We start from the raw sequence: 16,735 nt of genomic DNA, 5'->3' as shown, positions 1-16,735 counted from the left end.
CCTGTGAATTAATTTAACGATTCTTGGGTTGTACAAATGCACTTAGTAGTTGGTGAAGAACTGACCTTTTTCTTGAGATATACGAAAAAAAAACCCAGACATGATGGAACATCATTAACGATAAAAGTATTTATGTTTAAAAAAAAATAAAAAATAGTAGTGTTTGTGATTGTATAGATTCCCATAGGAGAACAAGGGTTTAACAAAAGAGATCGTATTTAGGGAGTGAAGGACTGTATATATTCAAATTGATTTACTTTTGACATAAAGTAATTTTCATTGAACTGAAATTCACTTAAACCAGCGATGCTCCAAATTCTTTACAGCTAAAACTTTTGGGCAACCGCGTTATCAAGGTTAAATAGCACACCACGTCATTCTAGTCAACTTTGCAATATACAGTAGTTATCTGCGACTGTGATGGTAAATCATATCTCCAGGTAATCGGTAGACACAACTTTAGATGAATTACAGGAATATGGAATACAAATGCATGTGATATTGGCGTTCCTATGAACTGTTAAAAATATCCAAAGTATATTGCTTTTTCAATTAACACGTCTCAAATAAATTATTTAGATTATAGGAAATTATATATTTGGAATGCTAAAAATATAAAATTTTCTTCGGAAAATTCCTCAAGACAACTCCTGCTGTCCACGTCTTTACCACAAGCATTTTACTCCTCTTTTTTACAGTCTAATTATGAAAATAAGTAATACATTTCCCTTGTCTCTACATTTATTGCATACAGTAGCATTAAAGTCAGGAAAAATTACACAATATCTCAGCAAAAACTGTAGTAGTCTCTGTAGTGTTTAGTTATACAGATAAATTATTTTAATTACCTGCAGACCAAAATATCAGAAAATATAAAGGTAAAGAATATAATGTTTGTGAATTAAAAAGGAATAAATAACTCAGATGTGGTAAGAGGGTGTCTGAAGGCGTTCTTACTCAATGGGATCTAAATTAATTATTTTTTTTAAAGACATGATACACTGCGTCTTAGTGACTGACATTAAGATGACTGAGAAACGGTTTGAAAATAATGCATTGAACTCTGCAGTAGTTAAACGTGCTGTTTCATCAAGACTTGTATGGCAACATTTAAATTCCGAAGTTTTATGGAAAAAATAACTCATGTGTGAGATATAAATAGGAATATAGCATATTATTATTTTTTATATTCTCTACGTTATTTAATCCCAGTATGTTTAAGATGAAGGCTCAGAAGCTCAAGACACAGTACAGACAGACTGACAAGGTGTCCAGCAGCGAGGATCACGTACATTCCCTGAAGTGCAAAAAGATGACTTTGTTAGTTACCAAGACACTCGTGATATAAATGCACATTGATTCACATCTATGAATAAAAACAAATATGATATCTTTCCTAAGACTGTAGCAATTATCAAAGACACTGTAATTTTTGGTAATACTTAAGAAATAACTTACCCATATGTTAGTAAGAGAGAGAGAAGTCTTGACAGTGACCTTGGTAGGTGTTCGGTAACACACGGTGGAGTTTGGCTCCTCTGTTTTAAGCCACTGGAAAAATAACCCAGCTTCCGTCATCGACGTAATCCTGTTAGTCGAAAACATAATTGCCATAAATAGAAAAACTTGCATTACTTCTTGGTGATATTAAATGATGTATGAAACTTATTTCCAAAAAGTGTTGGTAACTGAATAAGTAAAGAAGTTGAAGCATGAAAAAAAAAATAGCACTATTACCACTATTGATAATATTTTACATTTATCAGTAAAAGTAGCTGTTCAGTCTTGTATCGAAAAATATATATTTTTGTGTAAGTAATATTAATCGTATGCTCCGATCTGGGGGTATATGGACTCTGAATCCCTGAACTTTTGAGTCTAAAAATTCATAAACAAGTTGTTCTGTTTACCAACAGATCGCGCGCTTCTCTTAGTAGTTTTTGGTGTATGTATGCATGTGCCTGCATGTAGGTTTACATGTGCACGTGTGTGTATGGACGGCTATACAACAGAACATATCAAATCAGTTGTAATTATTCATGTGAAGTTTATTGTCTCAGCATATGTGACAAATACATATATATATATTACGTATTTGATATGTTTCTAAGTACAATTTTAACCATCCATATTAAAAATGAATGATGAATTAATGTCCTACAACCGGCACGATAATTAAGACCAAGTGTGTGTGTGTGTGTGTGTGTGTGTGTGTGTGTGTGTTAGTGTATATATATATATATATATATATATATATATATATATATATATATATATATATATATATATATATATATATATATATATATATATATATATATATATATATATATATATATATAGTCTTGTGTGTTTGTTTGCGTGTTGGTATATTATACAAACACAAACAAACACACACACATAAACCTACATACTACTACTCTGTAATCACATGGAATCGAGTATGACTATCATCCAGCTATGATACTGTACAATGATATGAGTTATTAGAGATGCCACCTTCGTTGGTGAGCTTTGAGGTGATTCGAAAGACCGATACGCGATCGGCAGGGCCGTCCACAGATATTGCACGTGTGGAGGGCTACATCTAGTGCGCGAAGGGCGTCGTCAGTGTCTTTTCAACACCTGTATTTGTCTGCCTCGGTATGCAGTCGGGCTAACTCGAAAGTATTGACTCTCTCTCGCGTGGTGCTCCTCCAAGTGTTATGGTATTCTCCCAGGTGAGGGGGCCGATTTGGCACTTTTTCAGGTTTGTCATAAGACTATCCTTATACCTTTCCGTTGGCCGCCAGTGTTACGTTTGCTATTCGTTAGGTGACTGTAAAGTAGTTGCTTTGGCAGCCTACTGTTGTTCATGCGGGTAACATGGCCAGTCCAACGTAGTTGTTGGTGTCAGCTAGAATACTGGCATTTGTTCTCTTGTTTTCTCAGCGAACTCGAAGGATTGAATGGAGGTGAAAGTAGGTGAAAGTTTTCAAGTGCCTTGAGGTGCCTCCTGTAAGTGACCCATGACTCGCTGCCATACAGCAAGGTGGGAGGTCCACTGCTTGATACACGTGCAAATTGCAGCCCCCTATAGCTAAAAAAATGGGTATGGAGTCTGTCAAAAGCTTGAGATGCACATCAGATCCGATGTTGGATTTCTTCATCGATGTCTGCAGTGGTGGATAGGTGGGAGCCTTCTTCTCACTAAAGGTATCAGCTTTGGTCCGAGACATTGGGTTGTTTTGCCACTCAGTGAACTCAGCACGTTTATTGTTGGCAAGTACTTCGATTTCCAGGACATTTTCATCAAACCAATCCTAGGGTTTTCTTTTGACATGGCTGAGGGTCTCGTTGCAGGTTTTTGTGATAACAGCTTTGATGGGATCCAATTCGGCACTGGGATTTTGGTTGTTTGTTGTTGGGTTGTTTATCAGCCCATCGTTGAGCTGCTCTCTGAAAGCATGTGATGCCGTTGGATCCTCTAGTATCTTGGTGGTAAAGCATCTTCTGGAGGCTTATTGCTTTCGCCTTTTTAGGGCGACGAGGAGGAAAAGTTTGGCTCTGACGAGCAGATGATCTGTGTCCTAGTGGTCTGAACCACGCATGGCTCAGGTGATGAGGACACCCCGGCGATCTCTTTTTCTGACAATGATGCAGTGAATGAGATGCCAGTGGGTGTTACCAAAAACCCTTGGACTTGAGGGCCTGCCTAAACAAAATGTTGGTGACAGTTAGGTTGTGTTCAACATACTTGTTGAAGAGAAGTAAGCCATTGTGATTACACTTGCCTACTCCGTTTCTACCTATGGTTCCCTGCCACATGTCAACATCTCTGCCAACTCTGGCATTGAAATCACCTAGGAGCACAACCTTTTCTTCTCTGTGGATAGACGTTAGCACTCTATCAAGGCCGGCATAAAAGGCCTCCTTGATGTCATCCTCTACATCCAGTGTTGGGGCGTATGCACTGATAAATAAGGCATGGCGTGAGTGATTCAGCGGGATTCGGAGTATCATAAGGCACTCGTTGATCCCAACAGACATTTCAGTTAGCCTATGTACAGGAGGATGTATTGGCGAATGGAAAAGCCAACTCCGAAAATGCAGTTTCTCTCCACAGCAGGTTTACCCTTCCAGCAGAAGGTATAACTGGACCCCGTTCTGTGAGCCGACCCTCGTCTGGGAGCGGGAACTCACTAATGGCTGCTTTGTCGATGTTATACCTAAACAGTTCTTTTGCCATAACGGTGATTCGTCTTTTAGGGCGCTCTCTTGTGTCAGTATCCAGAAGGGTCCTGCCATTCCATATAACGACCATAAGAGGTTGCATAGTTTGTTTTTGTTTAGATCTGTGATTGTGATTATGTTTTCGATCGCATTAAGTTGACCTTACTGGGTGCAGCTACCCAGCCAGGTTGCTTTTTTAGGCAGGTTATGTTCAGGGTACCCTTTCTAGCCCCCTCCCCATGTGGGGAGAGCAGAATGGCTCCTGGAAAGGGCTGCTCAGTCCCGCAAACAGGGTCTGATTGCACTGCTGCCTAGATCCCAGCACCTAAACGACCATCTAATCTATGCAGACCATGTGCAGAGTTGTGACTGGAGACTCCTGGCAGTCATCTCTGCCTGTCCCCATCGCCATTCATCTGTCATTATAGAATTTTTGGCCCGTATAGGGATTTTGATGATGATGAAAAGTATGTTGAGCTGGAATATGGCCGTGCGAGAGTTGATTTATGTGGTGAGGCAGGAGCGCAGGTTGTAGCCACACATCTTGGCTCTCCATTTTCCTGGTCCAGTGGTGCAAGAGTTGCAACGACTGGAGAGAGGGAGAGTTGCATTGGACTGATGGTTGCCCAGTTTGTTGGATTTAGCCTTAGTAGCCTGTTCATCCTGCATGGCCTTCATCAGCCGGTGTAGTTGTTGGGTTTCCATATTGGTCACCTCTTCCGCCTACACCACCGTTGGGGTCTTACTTGAGATCTCTAATCATCTCTGCCTGATGTGGGGCTCCACCGTGTAGCCTTATTGCTACCAAGGTTAATCCGCAAGGCAGTGGGACAGTGGTGATAGGCGCCTGGGCGTCTCCATATGTCAGTGGGCCTATGTGCCATCTCTCTGGGGTCCACTGCTGCTCTGAGATTTGCTGGTCTAGCCTGGACCCATGAGGCACCCAGTTACTGTGTGGTGCCACGAGGAGGCACAGCAGGTGTCTTGATGGTGAAGATGCTGTGTACTGGCAGAGGAAGACCTACGCAAGGTTGCTTCCCTGTTCACCACAAGGGCTAGCCAGCAGCGGTAGGTGAAGCAAGAAGAAGTAAGTACTGCCTGCATCTTAACACGAACATAATGTTGCCACACTAGATGCATTACGCCACCCTGTGCACACACACACACACACACACCTACATGCACGAACATAAACCAAAAACTACTTTCAGAAGCGCGCCATCTGTTGGTAAACAGAGTGAAAAGTTAAGAGATCCAGCATAAAAATACCTCCTGATCGGAATATACGAAATTTTGTCCGTGAGTTTACTGTACCTCTTACTTATAGCTGGTACAAGTGGACTGTTCTTTGGGCCAACCATGGCAAATATTAAGGGCAGGAATTCCTCTTTTGACTCGTAGAATGAGCATTCTCCTGGAAAAGAATTTGTATATGGGATATCATGCTTCAGAGATGCGATGGCAGAGTGAACACAGCACTCGACCTCTATCCTAGTTAGATCCCTATAAATGAGTGCCTAACTTTGCAGCTGCCTCCCTCTGTATCGAAAGCTTACTAAGCAGTGTTCTGTATCTGCACTGTTCCTAATGAGTCATCAGGTGTGGGTAACCCGCTTTAATTTGTAATATTTTACAGTACGACGTTAAACTATGACTGATGGACTAACGGAAATTCGTGCAGGCACCTACTAAGGTAGGCTAGCGTGTACGTTCCCTCCCCCACTAAGCAGGTCTATGACGTCACGTGAGCCGGTCCTGACCGTGTTGGGTTACACTCAATTAAAAACATCGTGGTAAATACTTGTAGTTAGCGTCCTCACAAGCGGTATCACATGAGACATAAAATTTAGTTCTCTGCAATTATTAATATATAAAAGAACAATTTTGAACACTATTCACAGGAGATGGTTGGCTGTGAAATACCTCACTATTACTTTTACATTGTGTTAAATCCACTTAGACTCAGGGTTGCTGCTTGCTTGGTTATGTTTCTGGCACTCTTAAGTGGTTTGTCGTTTTGTCCAGTGTGGTCCTACACACACACACACACACCTCGCTCCTGAGCCAGAGGTCAATAGACAAAACGTGTGATGTCTAACAAATGCTTAACATGTGTAACCAGTAACAGAAATAAGGCATTTTTATAAAGGCATGATCCTTAACTTTCACACAACAGTCACTTGTGGTACGATATGACGGTACCACTGACAATTCCTCTTTGTGGGCAGACTCCGTTAAGACTGTAATGATGGCGACATCAAAGAAGAACCATGTAGGGTGTTAGGTCATGATAAAGCCGTTGCGGATCAGGAACGAGTCTTACACAAAGCAGCGAGCAGGCAACAACTTGGAGTGCGGTATCTCATGTTTTGAAATAACAACACGGTAATTTTGTGTAACAATACCGTATAAATTTTCAGTTTTTGGCTGGTTTAATGGAAATTAAATACATCAGGCTCAGATGTTCACCACTTTAGATTCCCAAGAGAAATACACTTCAGAAAATTGTTGGTAAATTTCTGTAATCGTTCACTTGACTAAACACGACTACATTGATGATATGAAGAGTCGTTTTCTGGGAACTGAAAGTCCTAAGAACAAAATAATCCCAAAGAAATATGCCGTACCGACTCTCTTTCTGAGAGGCTTTGCCGATTAAATGTTATTGTGTTATAAAATACGCAAATTTTATAGCGAGGCATCGTCCTGTCCAGAAAAGATCAATACTCAGATCCACCTATGACCCACATGGCATGGGTTTACGGTTGAATGGCCTGGCTGTCTATTTAACCCTTAGTGTAACAACAGGTCTGAAAGCAAAAATGCATTCAGGGTGGTACTACCGCCTGGGAAGATATTGGAGGCATAATGTATTGTCTAATGGTAGACCCTGCTGCTATATGGCATTACAAAGATTGTGACTAAGTCCCAGGTTGCTCATCTGACTTTCTGTCTCATTTACACACAATTGCAGGATCTCAATTGTTTCTCTTACCATTATTATTATTATTATTATTATTATTATTATTATTATTATTATTATTATTATTATTATTATTATTATTATTATTATTATTATTATTATTATTATTATTATTATTATTATTATTATTATTATTATTATTATTATTATTATTATTATTATTATTATTATTATTATTATTATTATTATTATTATTATTATTATTATTATATCATTATTATTATTATTTATTATTATTATTATTATTATTATTATTATTATTATTATTATTATTATTATTATTGTTATTACATTTTCGCCCTCCAGGCCCAATGTGGGTCAGTGACCTGTGCCCCGGTGGGGTAATCCCTGCAAAAAAAAAAAAAGCTCAGAAGTATTTAAATCATCTTGTGTCACAGAAAGACTTCTGGCTGAAGCTAGTTTGATTAAGAAATTAAAATCAATAAACCTTAGTGATGGTCAGTTCAAAACTGATAATATGTTACATAAATTTATTTGTCAGTGGCCCAAGGTTAAAAATGCTTTGAAAACCTTTGATCTTGATGTATGATAGTTATTTAGTGGGTCCCATATTTTTGACCTGACCTGACTAGTCACGTCACCCCCCTTCTCTTAAGCTCCTCTACGTGTGTGTTGGTGTGGGGATTAGTGGATGACATCATTATGACCTGTCCTTATGTTTTTAAGGTCACCCTGTATATTTATGCCTCTCTCTGTCCACGTAATCCAGTTGCCTCTGAAGATGTCTTGAATAAAGACGAAAGCTAAGGTGCTCCGTTGTTTCCCTTTTCCCGTGCGATTTTATATATATATATATATATATATATATATATATATATATATATATATATATATATATATATATATATATATATATATATATATAAACAAAGAAATATGTGTTTGTGTGTCCCCACGATAATCTCGGAACCTACTTTACCGATCTGTAGTGATGATGGATGGTGTTATATGTAGTGATGATGATGGATGGTGTTATATGTAGTGATGATGATGGAAGTTGTTATATGTAGTGATGATTAGACTTAAAATAATATCAGTTTAATGCTAAAAAATATACTTTGCTGTAACATTGTAGTGAAAAACATGGTGGAACTTACATACACCGTTAATGAACTATTGGTGGAAGAAGAAGTTTTGGGGACTGAACAGTGAGACAAAGTGGAGCCTCCTGGAGGGTGGCGTCCTACCGTGGCCTAGCATATGAGCCGCCCGTCTGTTTGTAGGGGGGTTTGTTTGTTTGCGTGTTCGCATGAGAATCTCGGAAAATACTTTACCGATCTGTAGTGATGATGGAAGGTGTTATATGTATTGATGATGGATGGTGTTATATGTAGTGATGATGGATGTTGTTATATGTAGTGATGATGGATGGTGTTATATGTAGTGATGATGGATGTTGTAATATGTAGTGATGATGGATGGTGTTATATGTAGTGATGATGGATGATGTTATATGTAGTGATGATGGATGTTGTATGTAGTGATGATGGATGATGTTATATGTAGTGATTATTGACAATAAAATAATAACAGTTTAATGCTAAAAAAATATACTTGGCTGTACCGTTGTAGTGAAGACTTGGTGGAACTTATATACGCCGTTAATGAACTAGTGATGGAAGAAGAAGTTTTGGGGAATGAACAGTGAGACAATGTGGAGCTTCTCGGAGGGTGGCGTCCTACTGAGGCCTAGCGAATGAACCGCCCTGACCAAACTTGGCATGGATAGCAAGTGTTTCCTTCCTTTTCTCATGGACAGTTCTATGTTGGATGCTACAGAGTGGGAACTGGCAAAAATCTATACAGACTTGCTACTAATGGCAAAACCAAAAATGTGGTCTACCCTAATGTACTACAGTGAGACAATGTGGAGCCTCCCGTAGGGTGGTGCCCTACTGTGTGTGTCCGCTCTAGAATCGCGGAAACTACTTCACCTATCTGTAGTGATGATGGATGGTGTTATTATGTAGTGATGATGGATGCTTTTATATGTAGTGATGATGGATGATGTTATATGTAGTGATGATGGATATTGTTATATATAGTGATGAGGTGTGGTGTTATATGTAATGATGATGGATGATGTTATCTGTAGTGATGATGGGTGGTGTTTTATGGAACCTCGTGTTTCGAAGCCGGATTTGGTAAAACGTTACTCTGACCACCTACGTTATACGGGTAGTCCCCATTAGAGGTTCACGGCTCCATAAGCTCGTTGAACAGGCTTTGTGTGAAATATAACAGAGTCTAGGACTGCTTTTAGTATCCTGGTGGTCCAGCGGTTAGTGTTCTCCGGTCACAGTCATGGGCTCGTGGGCCATGGGTTCGAATCCTGGCGGGTTGAGGTGTTTAATATATATATATATATATATATATATATATACATTTATGCAAGTAAATCACTGTAGGTGCGCGTGATCTAGGTATATGCTGATAACCACAAGGAAAGAAGAAAACACGAAGTTCCCAAGCGCTTTCGTGTAATTCACATCTTGCGCTTGGGAACTTCGTGTTTTCTTCTTTCCTTGTGGTTATCAGCATATATATACATATGTATATATATATATATATATATATATATATATATATATATATATATATATATATATATATATATATATATATATATATATATATATATATATATATATATATATATATATATATATATATACTCTGCCAATGTACTGTACTGGTATTAATAAACACCCTCCAAACTTGAAAAAAATTAATATCCTTTTATTTCCAAATGAGAACTGACGATTATCATTCGCAATCTTGAAAGTAATTAATTAGTGAAATAAAAGTGTGGCCGCACAACGAGCGTATTTGGGACTCTGTCTGGCTGACCTAGCATATAATTTATAGAACTTGGCACCCACTGGAGTCTATGATGTGCCTGATTTTGAGCAAATTCTCTTAATATTTCTAATAATTGGGTAAACCAAATCAAATCGAACAACTACGGATTAAAGCTAAGACCAAATACTCTTATGTATACTGTACATAGTAATTTGTTTTAAACATCACCTGTTTTCGTGTAGTCTTTACCCAAAGACATCTTCAAGCCATAATGTACCTCCATGAGGACATGGGTGCCTCTCCTCACCCAGGTGTCGATGTCATTGGGGAACTGGGCCTGTGTTCTCCATAATAGGCGACCTTCCTTTTCCCGATCGCCAACTTCACGGAATATGCCAGACTCAGCTTCCTGGAATTAATACCAGACATGAAACGAAATCATTGTTGTTAAGCGATTAAAGTCACCCCTTAGCCGTGAAAATATGTCCGATTGGAATTATAAAAAAACGCCCATATAATACAAACTGACTCTGCATAACAAGGTGTCGAGGGTTTAGTCAGAGTTAGATGATTTTAGAGACTATATAGATATTAATACCTTTTAGTTTTGTTTTTTATATATCATAATGGGAACTTCACTTCATTAAACCAGAGGATATACAGATGATAAAGTGAAGTAAAATAACATTTTATTAATAAAAATAAGCTTTTATTAACATAAACTTCACAAGAAGTTTAAAAAAAAAGGAGCTAAATTTTGATAATTAATTGACAGTGTAAATATAAAGGATATAATTAGATAACATACTGTTTGGAGATATCACTAGTGCTCAGTATGATGTCATGTAACTCAAGGTTAATAATAACTATAGATTAAAAACAATGCAAGGAACTAGAGGGCATTAGATCTATAGGCTCTAAAATCATCTAACTCAGACTAAACCCTCGACACAGGGGTTGATCAAGAAACTTCTATTCAAATATCGGGGTTAAATTGTACTTTTCTAAAATAAAACGTTGTTTTGATAGTGTTTATTAAATTTTATTGTTTGCTTGAGGCATATCAACAGTGAAATCGAAATCATCAGATATCTCCTTTTGTAGGGTAGAACTACGCAGGAAGTTCATGCAAACATGAACAAACATTAAGGAACGTTTCTGCAGCTTATTTCACTGTTGTTAAGTGGTGCGTAGAATCTAAACGAGAGAGAGCAAGAGCTTCATGTAAACAAGTCCACCACCTCAGGTAATCGTTACAGTTTGTTTCTAGGGAAATTAATGGAAAAGTGCGTAATCTCGCCATGAACGATCGGAGAATGAGCCATTCATTTCTGAGTCTGTTGGCATTACATACTTCGGTAAACACAATATTAAATGATAACGTAAAACTCAGTAAGGTGACTATAAGGTGGGTGTCACGAATGTTGACAAATTAACGTACTAAAACTTGACTGAGGACGTCAAAATTACTTTTATAACTTTTCTGTCTTACCCCAGGAAACATTATATACTAGTTTATCACATTGGATAAAATATAAGTTCAACATTTCGATGATGAATTGAAACACCAAAGCAATGCTTGGAAACAAACACCATTGCCACTTCCCAAGAAATTTCATGGCGTTCCCTCGTCAGGATAAGGCATGACTTTTCATCATCTGGACTGGGAAAGTAATCCTGCTTGTCGATTACTAAGAGAGAAGCGTTACCATCACAGGTAAGAGACATAAAAAGTTGATTGGAAAACTGCTTCAGGCAATAAAATGAACAGCGAGAGTAGTTGCGACATGGTGTGTCTTCAGTTGCAGTGCTTGTTATCAGCGATGCGGGATAAACTATACACTACCTCAACAATCACCCCACGGGTATACGCCAGACTTTACTCCTCGTGACTATTAGTACCCTAATCCGAAGAAACACAATCGGGGACGGAGATTTTCTATGGATCAGGAAGTGATTGTTTTTCTAGTGTTTGGTTAGGGGATCAACAAAAAGGTTTTTCTAAAAGAGGGATAAAGATTTTGAAGCGTCACTAGTTCAGTTGCATTACAGATTGGGGAGATTAAAATAAAGGTTAGAAATTATTTGAAGGTGCACTGCCTTTTACTCTCAAACAACGAATTTATTGATCAACTCTTGTATTCATGTGTGATTCTTATTTCGTTAACTATGGTAATTCATTAGTTTTGCATTGATTACACTGGTCAACATAAAAAAAAATTCTCATGGCTCTGGATCAAAACAGTCTGATTCTAGTGTAATTGTATGTGCTGAACTCAATTATGACATTCGTATAGCTGTATCAGGCTCAGTTTTCCAGAACCAGCATATCTATATATTTAGTGTACCATGCTATTCATACAGTAATTTATATGCTCATTGGCTCCACTTATGCAATTATTTTGTCCTGATTTGTGCTTTTTTGTTTGTTTCAGTTTGCTGATTCATGATATAGCATATCTACACCTGCATGATTTGTAATTACTCTGAAATTAACAAAACATGGAACGTCGCAAGTGTGTGAACGGTGCTGACAGTTTTTGCTACATATGTGGTGCCTTCACTCCTGGTAGCCTCAAGAAACCAATCACAAAAGCTGTTCGACTGAACTACAAAAGTTACTTCAAATGTCATTTGGGTGACCAAGACAAGAAATGGGCACCTCATGTAGCCTGTAAGCCTTGTGTTAACCACCTGAGCGAGTGGATGTGTGGTAAACGAAGTTCAGGAATGCCGTTTGCTGTACCAATGATATGGCGTGAACCTAAAGACCACAGTAGTGACTGCTACTTCTGTCTCACAAATATTAAGGGAATAAAAATCAAGACACGAGGCAAGGTACAGTACCCCAATATTGCTTCTGCAATCCGACCAGTACCGCACAGTGCTGAACTTCCAGTCCCAAATCCACCGACTGAACAAGAATTGAGTGATTCCGATTCTACCTCTACCTCAATGGAAAACGACTACCAGGATGACTCTGAAAATACCAGGCCTAAACTATTTACTTAAGAAGCGCTTCATGATCTCATCAGGGACCTAAACTTGTCTAAAGAAAAAGCTGAAGTTTGGGATCCAGACTAAAGCAGCGTAACCTGCTAGAAGATGGAGTGCATATCACTACAGCGCGTTACCGACATAGACAGCTGTCTGCATTTTTCAAGATGGCAAACAACCTTTGTTATTGCGAGGACGCAGTATCTCTCATGCAACAACTCTGCAAGTCTGAAACATACAAGACAGAGGATTGGAGGCTGTTTATAGACTCAGGAAAAGACTCTCTGAAAGCTGTTCTTTTACACAATGGCAATCGGCTTCCATCTGTCCCAATAGCACACGCAACAAAAATGACTGAGAGCTATGAAACAATAAAAATTCTGTTGGCCGCTATAGAGTATGAGAAACACCAGTGAAAGATATGTGGCGATCTCAAAGTCATCAGTTTACTACTGGGCCTTCAAAGTGGCTACACAAAGCACATGTGCTTTTTGTGCTTGTGGAACAGCAGAGCTGATGCAGAGCACTATGTGAGAAAGGATTGGCCGACAAGACCAAGAGATGCGCCTGGAAGGTTTAACTGTGCTCACATTCCGCTTGTAGATCCAGAAAAGATATTTTTGCCTCCACTGCATCTAAAGCTCGGTTTGGCTAAAAATTTCATCAAAGCTATGGATCAATTCGGTGCTGGGACTCTATACTTATCTCAGAAACTAGGTGGTGTGGTTTCCGAAGCCAAGTTGAAAGCAGGTGTCTTGAATGGACCACAAATTCGTATACTAGTTAATGATAGCGAATTCACCAAAACATTGAACCCACTGGAGAAAAAAGCATGGGAATCATTTGTCAATGTGTCAAAGAATTTTCTTGGAAACTATCGTGCTGACAACTACAAAGAAATCGTAACAACCATGCTTCAGAATTATCATGCATTGGGAGCAAGGATGTCCTTGAAATTGCATTTTTTCCACTCTCATATTGAATTTTTCCCAGGTAACCTTGGAGACGTTAGTGATGAACACGGCGAAAGATTTCATCAAGATATCGCCCTAATGGAGAGCAGATATCAGGGACAATTCAGTCCTAACATGATGGGCGACTATTGCTGGACACTGCAACGAGAAGAGAGCAAGCTGTACAAGAGAAAGAGTAAAGTTCAGAAGCACTTTTAGAACTTCATATTTTGTCATTATAAAGGATTTGAACTTATGTTTTTTGGTACAATTTTTTATGAGCTTATCTGTGATAGGTTTAAAATTGTATCTTGCATGACGCGATAATGTTACTATATTTACTATTTTTTTTATTCTTTAAGAAAGTAGGTCTGATGGTAGAATGAAACATCCAATTAATATTCATTAATATGAAATTAGTCATGAAAGCACAGTCACATGAGATAATCTCATCTTTTGCACGACACGTGATGGAATATTAAATATTTGTACCTATTGATTTTTTTATAAAACCTGGTCTGATAGAACAAAACAAATATCAGATTCGAATTCAGCAATATGAAATTAGTTGTGTGAGCATGATCTCATATGTGAACCATTTTGGCTGTTGACCAGTGTTATCAACAGATGAGGTTATTTCACAAAAAAATATTGGTTACTCCAACCACTTCTGTATGAGGAACTGACATAACAGACATTAAAAAAAAATACAACAAAAAGTGTTTAATTTACACACAGTAAGGTAGCGTCCGACGGATGAGCCTTTCAACCACACCATGGTAACCGAAGGGTCATCAAGCACCTCCCGAAGGCTGTGGTAAGGCTCTGAGATGTGTCTCACGGCCAGGAGGGCCATGAGGTTGCCGGCGTAGCTCCGTGTTAACACCAGCGTCATCAACATCCACACCGCCAACACTACCCGCTCCCACCACCAGTCATCAGACACTAAGATATCTGTTGAGGAAGTTATACCATGAAATCTAAGTAAAATATTGTTCTTTATTTAAAATGAAATTGCTCTATCAGTCGTGATATCCTTTCAAATATATTCAATTAAATCATCAAACAGCGGAACAGTCTCTTGCAACACATTCTTTCGTTTTTAACAAATAAGTTAACGTTTACTTTATGTCTGAGCTTTAGATTACTTTGGAATCTCTTTACATATTCAAGCAGTGTGCTAACAGAGCTTCATTAACTGTCGGTCATACTAATCTACGTCTTGCTTCATCCCCAATTCTAATATTCTTAATTATATCTAGTTCTATTAACTAAACTTAATCTAGTCTACGTTAGGACAGGCAAGTTTATTTAGCTTTCTAGTGCGCCAAATTACTTTTCATGTTAATAATTAAATTTTAACCAACCTTGCTGTAGCAGTATACGGCAGTAAGAGAACAAGATCTGTAACAAAGACTCTTGACTTTTTGTTTTGGGAAAGAAAAACGAAGATATAAAAAAAATAACCGCTGCTAACACCAGGAGTGCTGTCAGGATGACCACCCACACTAGCGGCGCCAGAGGCAGCAGGAAGCCCCACGGGTCCACCTCTGGCTTCCCTCGAGCACCCAGGATCCTCCAGTAGTCCGTCAGTATTGGCACAGTGAAGTCCACCACGTCAGCTCGGGATTTACTCAGAATGAAAGGGCCAGTACCAATACTTACTTCCTGCAATTACCAGAATTCAATGTAACATAGAAAAAAATATGTTTTACTGAAGTAGAGTGACACTTCGTTATAACCGTAAATGTGAATTTATATTTCCAAATGATAATCATACCAGCATTAGTGCTATGACACAGTCTACTAATTTCCAGTCATGGCAGGTTTAGCATATTACATTCCACGTCAAGACTTCCCAAATTATAAAAAAAAATCAAATCAAATGGGATATAGGTAAACATAAAACAGGGCAGGGATAGAATATGAAATTGAATCAGAAAATAGATTTTTAGCATTGCTATAGTGTGACTTTGATGAACAAGGAACAGGACAACAATTTAATAATAAAACAAAAGGAGTGATGTTAGAGAGTGGCGGAAACTTTTATGTCATAAGAAGAACGAGGCTAAAAGGAAGTAGATGACATATGAATATTTAAAGAAAATGGATAAAGCTTGTGGGAATAATCAGCTTCCAGCAGAATTTATAAACAAAAGGGCAAGAATGGGATAAAATGTTTGACTAAAATATGTAATTTGAAATACTTGCCAAAAATGCAAGAATCCTTAGTGTGAACACAGCTTAGAACATTAAGATTCATAAGTCATGCTTACAAAGTTGTAGTAAACAAAATTTTAAGGAGAATAAAATTTAGAATAGAAAGTTTGTCATCTGAAAAGCAAAATTAAATTCAGAAAAGGGAAAAGGAACTAGAGAATTTATATTTGGTTTGAGAATTTGAGAGAAAGGGCTTTACAGGTTCTAAAAATTTCTACGTCTTTGTTGATTTAAAAAAAAAGCGATTGATAAGGTAACGCACAACCAACTTACTGGCAACAGGAGGATGCAGTGTTTGTAAATAATGAACTTACTAATTTGTTCATAGTTAAACAAGGAGTAAGTCATATATGTGTTATAACTCTAATATTGTATAATATATTTACAGATATCTTAAGGAAAAAAATATAATGGTAAAGTAATATCAAATATACACAATGCAGATGATACTGCTCATATGACAGATAGTGAAGAGGCATTACAAAAACTCGTGAACAGATTGGTGGAAAAGGTGAAAAATATGATTTAAGAGTTAATGCCGTAAAGG

The 16,735-nt window shown here is 38.0% G+C and overlaps 1 protein-coding gene across 1 annotated transcript in view; it reads right to left on the bottom strand.

Moving 5' to 3' along the window:
* Nucleotides 1–728: 728 nt before the first annotated feature.
* Nucleotides 729–16,735, bottom strand: part of LOC121873803 (glutamate receptor ionotropic, kainate 1-like) — a 30,822-nt gene continuing 14,815 nt past the window's right edge. Inside the window, exons 3-8 of the mRNA XM_042377507.1 lie at nt 15,336–15,636; nt 14,705–14,922; nt 10,247–10,427; nt 5,527–5,626; nt 1,459–1,588; nt 729–1,297 (exon numbers count right to left, since the gene is read on the bottom strand). Coding sequence (XP_042233441.1) covers nt 1,199–1,297; nt 1,459–1,588; nt 5,527–5,626; nt 10,247–10,427; nt 14,705–14,922; nt 15,336–15,636 — 1,029 coding nt within the window. The 3' untranslated portion in view covers nt 729–1,198. The remainder of the gene's footprint in view (nt 1,298–1,458; nt 1,589–5,526; nt 5,627–10,246; nt 10,428–14,704; nt 14,923–15,335; nt 15,637–16,735) is intronic.

Source organism: Homarus americanus, unplaced genomic scaffold, assembly GCF_018991925.1.
Source record: "Homarus americanus isolate GMGI-L3 unplaced genomic scaffold, GMGI_Hamer_2.0 scaffold25827, whole genome shotgun sequence".
NCBI lineage: Eukaryota > Metazoa > Arthropoda > Malacostraca > Decapoda > Nephropidae > Homarus > Homarus americanus.
The sequence above is the reverse complement of the archived record's forward strand: the minus strand, read 5'-3'. Positions and strand labels throughout refer to the sequence as shown.